Source organism: Muntiacus reevesi, chromosome 4 (genome assembly GCF_963930625.1).
Source record: "Muntiacus reevesi chromosome 4, mMunRee1.1, whole genome shotgun sequence".
In the NCBI taxonomy this organism is placed as follows: Eukaryota; Metazoa; Chordata; class Mammalia; order Artiodactyla; family Cervidae; genus Muntiacus; species Muntiacus reevesi.
The window spans coordinates 72,132,331-72,139,358 of record NC_089252.1 but is presented as its reverse complement, the minus strand read 5'-3'; the positions used below and the strand labels follow the sequence as shown (position 1 = coordinate 72,139,358).

The 7,028-nt window shown below is 56.2% G+C and overlaps 1 protein-coding gene across 11 annotated transcripts in view; it reads right to left on the bottom strand.

Moving 5' to 3' along the window:
• Positions 1-578: 578 nt before the first annotated feature.
• Positions 579-7,028, bottom strand: part of TTC21A (tetratricopeptide repeat domain 21A) — a 35,559-nt gene continuing 29,109 nt past the window's right edge. For 2 of the 11 annotated variants that reach the window (XM_065933024.1, XM_065933030.1), the window contains 10 exons: positions 6,331-6,519; positions 5,365-5,472; positions 4,652-4,733; positions 3,725-3,875; positions 3,143-3,304; positions 2,821-3,053; positions 2,491-2,738; positions 1,878-1,998; positions 1,640-1,707; positions 1,406-1,540 (listed from right to left, as the gene is read on the bottom strand). In XM_065933024.1, coding sequence (XP_065789096.1) covers positions 1,463-1,540; positions 1,640-1,707; positions 1,878-1,998; positions 2,491-2,738; positions 2,821-3,053; positions 3,143-3,304; positions 3,725-3,875; positions 4,652-4,733; positions 5,365-5,472; positions 6,331-6,519 — 1,440 coding nt within the window. In that variant the 3' untranslated portion in view covers positions 1,406-1,462. Of the gene's footprint in view, positions 673-1,405; positions 1,541-1,639; positions 1,708-1,877; positions 1,999-2,490; positions 2,739-2,820; positions 3,054-3,142; positions 3,305-3,724; positions 3,876-4,651; positions 4,734-5,364; positions 5,473-6,330; positions 6,520-7,028 lie in introns of those variants that run through there. The other 9 variants (XM_065933027.1, XM_065933031.1, XM_065933025.1 and 6 more) reach the window with 8 other exon arrangements.

Here is a 7,028-nt window from a genome sequence, read left to right as displayed (position 1 = left end):
AGTCATGAGGGATGACTTAGGCTGTTCTAGAAGGAACCCTAACCTGTTCACTGTTCCCAAACCTTAGTCACTGGACAACTTAAAAATTTTGCCGTATCTGTGTTCTACTCATACTAAGTATATTTTGTTGTTGTTTAGTTGCTCAGTCAGGTCCGACTCTTTGCAGCCCTGTGGACTGTAGCCTATCAGGCTCCTCTGTCCATGGGATTTCCCAGGCAAGACTACTGGAGTGGGTTGCCATTTCCTCCTCCAGGGGATCTTCCCAACCCAGGGACTGAACCTGTGTCTCCTGCACTGGCAGGTGGATTCTTTACCACTGAGCCACCAGGGAAGCCCATGCAATATTTTACTTTTTATCGATTATATCAATATGCTTAAAAGTAAGAAGTATTCTATGTAACAGCACTCACAAATTCATGGCTGTGTGTGCTATTTTTCTCTGTTATATAAGGATGATATTTAAACGCATAGTTATGAAACTTTCAGATGTTTGCTGTATATCGTTGGCAGGGATTTGTACCGTAATTTGAGAACACAGAGATCGAGTCTAATTTCCTGCCACAGATGGGGACACATACCCAGAGGGGAAGGTCACACGGGGAGATTCTAGGCCTCCTGACTCCCAGTTCAGAGTTCCTTCCCCTGCGGTCAGCCTGGCCCATTACTGCCATCCTGAAAAACAGGAAGAGAGGTACTGGGAACACAGCAAAGGTGACCTCTGTCACCCTCTTGCCAGTCACAGTTAATGTTATTCATCTACAAAGAGACCCCTGCTTTTGTCCCCTTAGGTGTTAAAGGGTTTCGGGAAGATGAATTAGTTGGCCACTGTCTTTTACTGAAGCTGAAGCACAGAGTTAGTTTTTCTTGGGATGTAATTTTTCCTGCCTGAAGCAAGAGTGATCAGGTCTGTCCCAAACTCCCAAACTGGTAAGGACCAGCAGAGGCCTGCTGAAGCCTTGAGGAGGAGGAGGCAGAACGTATGGACAGAGGGAGCCTGTCTGGGCCCCCTGCCAGTGGGCAGCTTGGCAGGGAGGAGCAGTTGCTTCTGTAATTCAGGATTCTGGGGACCACAGAGGAGACGGGAGGCTGGTATGGGCTGACAGAAAAATATTAAAGTAGCTGTAGGGTATTTTTTGAACCACCTGTTTGTTCCATTTTGGCCCCTGAGAGTCTAGGATAAAAGTGGGGTCCATGAGAAGTTGCCCAGTGAACCCAGGGGAAGCTAAGCTGGTTGACATCTTTCCTCCTCAGAGTCAAATTGCTCCTTGTGCCTTAAAAACCTAAAGCTTTGGGATGTCCTTTAGACTAGATTAGGCTTGATTCAAATAAACCACACACACACAGAAATGGGGAAGAATATGTTATTTTCTGACTCTCTTCTCCATTGACCCACTTCCTACCCCCTCCATGAAACTTCTGTAGGTTGATAGTTTCCACCCTCCCTGGTTCCCACTGACCACAGCTAGGGCCTCAGAGACCCTTGGGCCTTTTCCAAAATTTCTTCTCTGATTTTAGGGTAGTTGGGGTGCTCCCTGAGGACCTGGGACAGAGAAAGAAAGGGTATGAAACACCAGATAGGGCTCCCTGCCACTGCACCAAGCCCCACACCACCCCCGTCCCACCACCATCAGGGGCTTACATCATGGCAGACTTCAATGGCCTCCACGAATCTCTTGTCTTTCAAGTAGTTGAATGCCAGCCTGAAGCCTGTCCAGGTGTAGGGAGGATTTAGACAATGGGTGGCACTCTGATGACCCGAGAACCCCTCTGGTTCCCCACCGCAAACAGATCACAGGCCCTGTGCTGTGGGGTCGGGAAGGGGGTCCCCCCGGCCCTGGTCCCTCCTGCATGCACGCATGCCGGCCCGGCTGCTGTACCGATGGCAGGGTTGGCGTAATGGCTGTACTTCCAGGCCAGCTCGTAGTTGGTGGCCGCGTCCTTGTATGACTGCTCCCTCTCCATGATGAAGCCCATGTACTCGTAGGCCTTGCAGCAGGACTGCAGGGAAAGCCGGTCAGAGCAGCGTGGGACCCAGCGGGGGCAAGGGCTGGGCAGAGGGCAAAGTAACCCAAACCACTCAGGGACTCCGGCAGTACCTCCTGGCTTGACAAGAGGGTGAACTGGGTGCCCTCTTCTCAGCTATTCCTACACTGGAATGACCCCTGCCTTCACAGCCCTCCTGCTCTGACCTGCAAAGGCCCCTCCTGACCCAACCAAAGCCTCCTTACACGCCACCCTCCCATCTCCTGAACCCTTCTCATCTCTCCTCCCCGTTCTGTGTCCCCGCTGCAGGTGACTGGACCCTGCTCGCTTCTTCTTGCCTTGCTTTCCCATCCTGTTCTGTGGTCCACGGGACCCCTCCTGTCCTGCCTCTTTTCATCTCATTGCTATCCCTGCATCTCTGCCCCCAAAGCCCCAGTGCCTCTCACACACATACCGCCGCCGCCCCCCCCCCCCCCCCCCCAGCCCCAACGGCGGTGCACGCCTCGCCTTGTTGTATTTCACGCAGCGCTGCAGCAGCTCCGAGGCCAGGTCAAACTTGCCGCCCTGGCAGTAGATATCGGCCAGTAGGAGCCAACTCCTCTCCAGGTCATCGGCCTCAGCCAGTGTCCATGGGGCCTTGGCCAAACGCTTCAGCTGCGTGCGCGCCTTGGGGACCTGCTTCAGCAGGGAGCAGGCCTGCGCCATGGCGAGCAGGGCGGGGATGCTCTCCTTCTGTGCAGGCGGGAAGCAGGCATCTGGGCGCCCGGCCCTCCGCCTCAACATGCTACCCGCCTGCCCGCTCGCCCGCCCGCCCGCCCGTCCTGGCAGCCAGCGCACCTCGGCCTGGGCCATCTCGATGAAGGTGCTCAGCGCCACCTCCACGTTGGCCCTCTCCCTGGTCGCCAGCAGGCACAGGCTCTGCAGCAGCCGCAGCTGGGTGTGGCCCCCGGCCGAGTGTGGGTAGAACTCCCGCAGCAGCTTCTCGGCGGTGCGCACGCCATGTTGCTCCAACTCCTTCCTGCTGGTGAAGCTGCGGGCGTTGAGGCTGAGCAGGAGGGCGCTGGTCTAGCCTGCCCACGAGGACCTCTCCAGACCTCAGTCCAGAGGCCGAGGGCTCTCCCTGCCTTCCCTCCCTACCCGCAGCCAGCCGGGCCCTCACTTGCTCTCGGTCACCAGGTGCTCGAAAGCCTCTCCGCCCACGATCTCGTTGTCTGGGTTCAGACAGATCTGCACCATGTGGTAGGTGGCACTCTGGCCCCAAGTGCTGTCCTTGCGCGCTTTGTTTAGGAACTTCAGGGCTTCGTTGGGCTGTCCTATGTGCCTGCAGCGGAGAAGAGTAACCCTAAGAATCAGACAGGGAAACTGAGGCCCAGGGAGACCAAGAACACTCAGGGGTCACTCCGAGAATCTGCGCAAAGCAAGGGCAGGATCTCTGGTCTCCCCACTTCCTGATGTGGCTTCCCTGGCAAAGCCCAGCATGTCTGTTGGGGAGAGCCTCCTACACTCTAGTGGTTCAGATGGTAGAAAATCTGCCTGCAATGCAGGAGACCTGGGTTCGATCCCTGGGTAAGGAAGATCCCCTGAAGAAGGGAGTGCCAACCCATTCCAGTATTCTTGCCTGGAGAATCACATGGACAGAGGAGCCTGGAGGGCTACAGTCCATGGGGTTGCAAAGAGTCAGACACGACTGAGTGACTAAACACACCTACACACACCTGCCAAGACACCCACCCCAACCCACCAGCAGTAGATGCCTCTGCAGTAATTGAACCCTGGCTCCAAAGGCACCCGGCTGGACATCTTCTTGGCCAATTCAAAGAAGGCTGGGGCATCCTCAAGTTTGCCACTTCTTCGTAGCAGATCGATTAGTTTGTTCAGTACAGGAAAATTGTCTAAAATAAGAAAGCAGAAACCTCCAGGCTGTGATAACCAGTAGCTGAATCAGGTAGGGGGAAGCAGAGAGAACCAGGAGACACTAGCGGTCTGGGTTGAACATGGGCATCCCAGCGGCTCCACTGAGACATAATGAAGTAGTCACTCTTATTGCTCCCATTTTATAGATGAGAAGACTGAGGCACAAAGAATTTGAGTAAAAAAAAAAAAATTTTTTTTTTTAGTAATCTGCCAAAAGTTACACATCAGGTAAGTGGAAGACCAGGATTCAGACCTAGAAGGTCTGGCTCCAAGACCTGCATTCCTAATGGCTGTGATCTGCTGGGCCTCTGGGTGACTGACATGGGCCTGGCTGGAGCTCCAGCCTAAGCCTCTTATTCATGTCTGGCCCCTTCCCCAGCAAGACAGGGTGGTTTTATGCTACAGTTGAGTGGGAAGAGAGCTACGTGCCAGGGAGAATTTCTAGCCACCTCCAGGAGGCTGTGACCTCCCAGGGGGAACTCAGGTTGAGCCATGGTATCTGGGGTCTGGGGACAGACAGGCAGGACCAAGCACTGCCCTGCCTAGGACCGGGAACTGGCCCCTTGGACTGGGAAAGGGCCAGCACGTTCCAGTGGGACTTTATCAGTTTCCTGCCTCTCTGGGAACAATCAGAGAGGAAGGGGCTTCCTCTGCCCGGTCAGGAAGGAGGGGACAGGGCCCACCCTTCTGGGCGAGAGCAGACCTTGCTGGGTGGGAACTGACAGAGGCAGTCACGATGGCAGCCGTTAGCTACCTGGTGCTTTCTCCAGGACCTGGTGGTAGAGGCTGATGGCAGCTTCATACTTCTGTCTTCTAAACATCAGGTCGGCCATCGTCTATCAGAATACACATGCTGCTGCGATAGCAGCTTGCGTGGGTGCAGTGGGGAGGCTGTGGTGGGAAGCGGGGACAGGAAAGGAAGGAAGGCAGGAGAAAACTTCCTAGGTAGCATCTCTGGGCACTGGGAGAAGGTCCCACAGGAGGTGGGCCAGCCTGGGGAGAGGGGTGGGGGTGAGGATTGAAGGAGGAAGGAAAAGCCGAGGGTGGACACCGTGGAGTCAGCTCCTCCACCCATGTCTGAGAACTGCCAGATGTGGGCAGCGGGGTGTAATGGGGGCTACCCACCTCCACTGGGGACAGCCCTGGAGGTGGTCCAGGTGACAGGGCAGAGTGGGGTAGGACTGGGGAGGGCTGTTTCCTCACACCTCCCGAAGCCCCACGAACCTGTCCTAGCCTGGCCTTCACCAGCGGGTGTGGTTTCCCCTGGAGTGAATCAGCCTTACCCACTCCCCTTGGATGTGGCCCAGGAGGGAGGGCGCTGCTGCCCCCTGCTGCCAGCCCACCCCTCCCGTCCGGGGTGACGGACCCAGTGGACCCCGCAGGGCTGGGTCCGCTGGGCATCCGGGGTCACCGGGCTAGGAAGCAGCCCGCCTGTGGTTGTGGGGACCCGGGCCCGCAGCCTCTCACCACGGAGGCTGTCTCGTGGTTCTCAGTCTGCAGGAGGACGGCACAGTGCTGCTCACACAGGTCCAGGTGTCCCTGCAGCAGGTAGAGCCTCGCCAGCTCCAGCACCACCTGGACAGGCCCCGAGACAGTGACCGACCAATGCGCGTCGTGGGGAAGCTTGGGCACCCAGGCCTCATCCTTGCACGCCCACGTCTGTCAGCTCTGCCTTCAAAGCATGAAAGCGTGTCTCTGACCCCCCGCGATGATGTCTCTGGCTCTCCCCCACATCGTCATGACTTTTTTCCAACTAACCACTGAGAGGCAGGGCCCGCTGAGCTCATACTCATCCTTCAGTTTCGGCTCCGATCTCATCTCAGGGAAGCCCTCTGTGCCCCAGGTTCCGGGACAGGTACCCCTTATCTGAGTTCCCAAGTGTCCTGACCCCCCTGTGGGTATCACAGGCTGTTAGAATTGCCTATGTATTTGTCTGTACCCAGTGCCTGGGGCAGGGACCTTGCATTGCCCCACTGCGTCTCCATGTCCTAGCCCAGTACCTGGGCTAGGGATTCCCTTGCACATATTGGGAATCTGTTAAATGAGAACACGTTAAATAAATGAACGGGTCTGTCACTAAGCTCTTCATCTCCTCTCCTCAAGTGAACTGCAGCCACCATTTCCTACCTGGAGCCATGCCTCTCACATGACCCTACACCTCCTTGGAAGCTTAGCTTGGGCTTTATGCCCAGAAAAGCCCCTGGCAGCCACAATGTCCTCTCCCCACCTGCAAGGGGGACCTGAAAACGCTACACTTGCCACCGAGGGCTGCAGTGGGTGAGGACCCGGGGATCAGCACGCCCGCCTACACCAGGGGTCTGTGCCCCTTGCAGGGAACCACAGAGAAGGAACCAGCTTCCGTCCATAGTCAGGGAGCTCTGCAAGGCTTTGTGCCCCAAGGCAAGGACAAGGGTCTCACTCCAAGGACCCCACCTTATTATCAACAGGAGTGTAGGAGAGGGCATCTTTATAAGACTGCACTGCCTTGGCATACTCCTTCTCTGCCAGGTAGTATTCCCCAAACTGGACGCAGATGGAGGCTGCCAGTTGCTTCTGGGAGGGGATCATTTCCGGTTGCTCCAGGGGAACACGCTTCAGGATCCGAGACTGGAGGTCCATGGCCTAGGCAAACCAGGAAACGCTGCGTGAGCAGCCCAGAGCCTGATGTGCCAGGTCTCAGGCCAATTCGCAGCAAGCCTCCGAGCTCTCATCTCAGAGCTAGCTGTCTAAGCAAGGGCATCTCAGGTCCCCTTGAGCAAATCTGGGTCGCTCTGGACAGGCAAGGCTTCTGGCTGAGTACCCAGGAGGCGAACTGGCATGCCGCGGGGGCAGGAGCAGAAGCAAAGGCTCTCAAACAACAAAACACTCCACTGTACTCGGCTCGTTCACCTGTTTCCATCACACCTGGCACTCACTGTGTGTGATCTACCTCAGCTGCCCAGTAGGCTGGAACAGGCACACAGTAGGTGTTCAGCACGGCTGTGTTTTGTTGGGTGCATTTGTTTTGAGTGGTGTCCTGCTGGGAATTTGAGGCAGCCCCCACAAATAGCCATGACGCAAGTAGCCAGAGAGCGCTGGGGCAAGGGCAAACAATGAGGCTGGGGTTAAGTTTTGGGTAGTGGGCACAGATC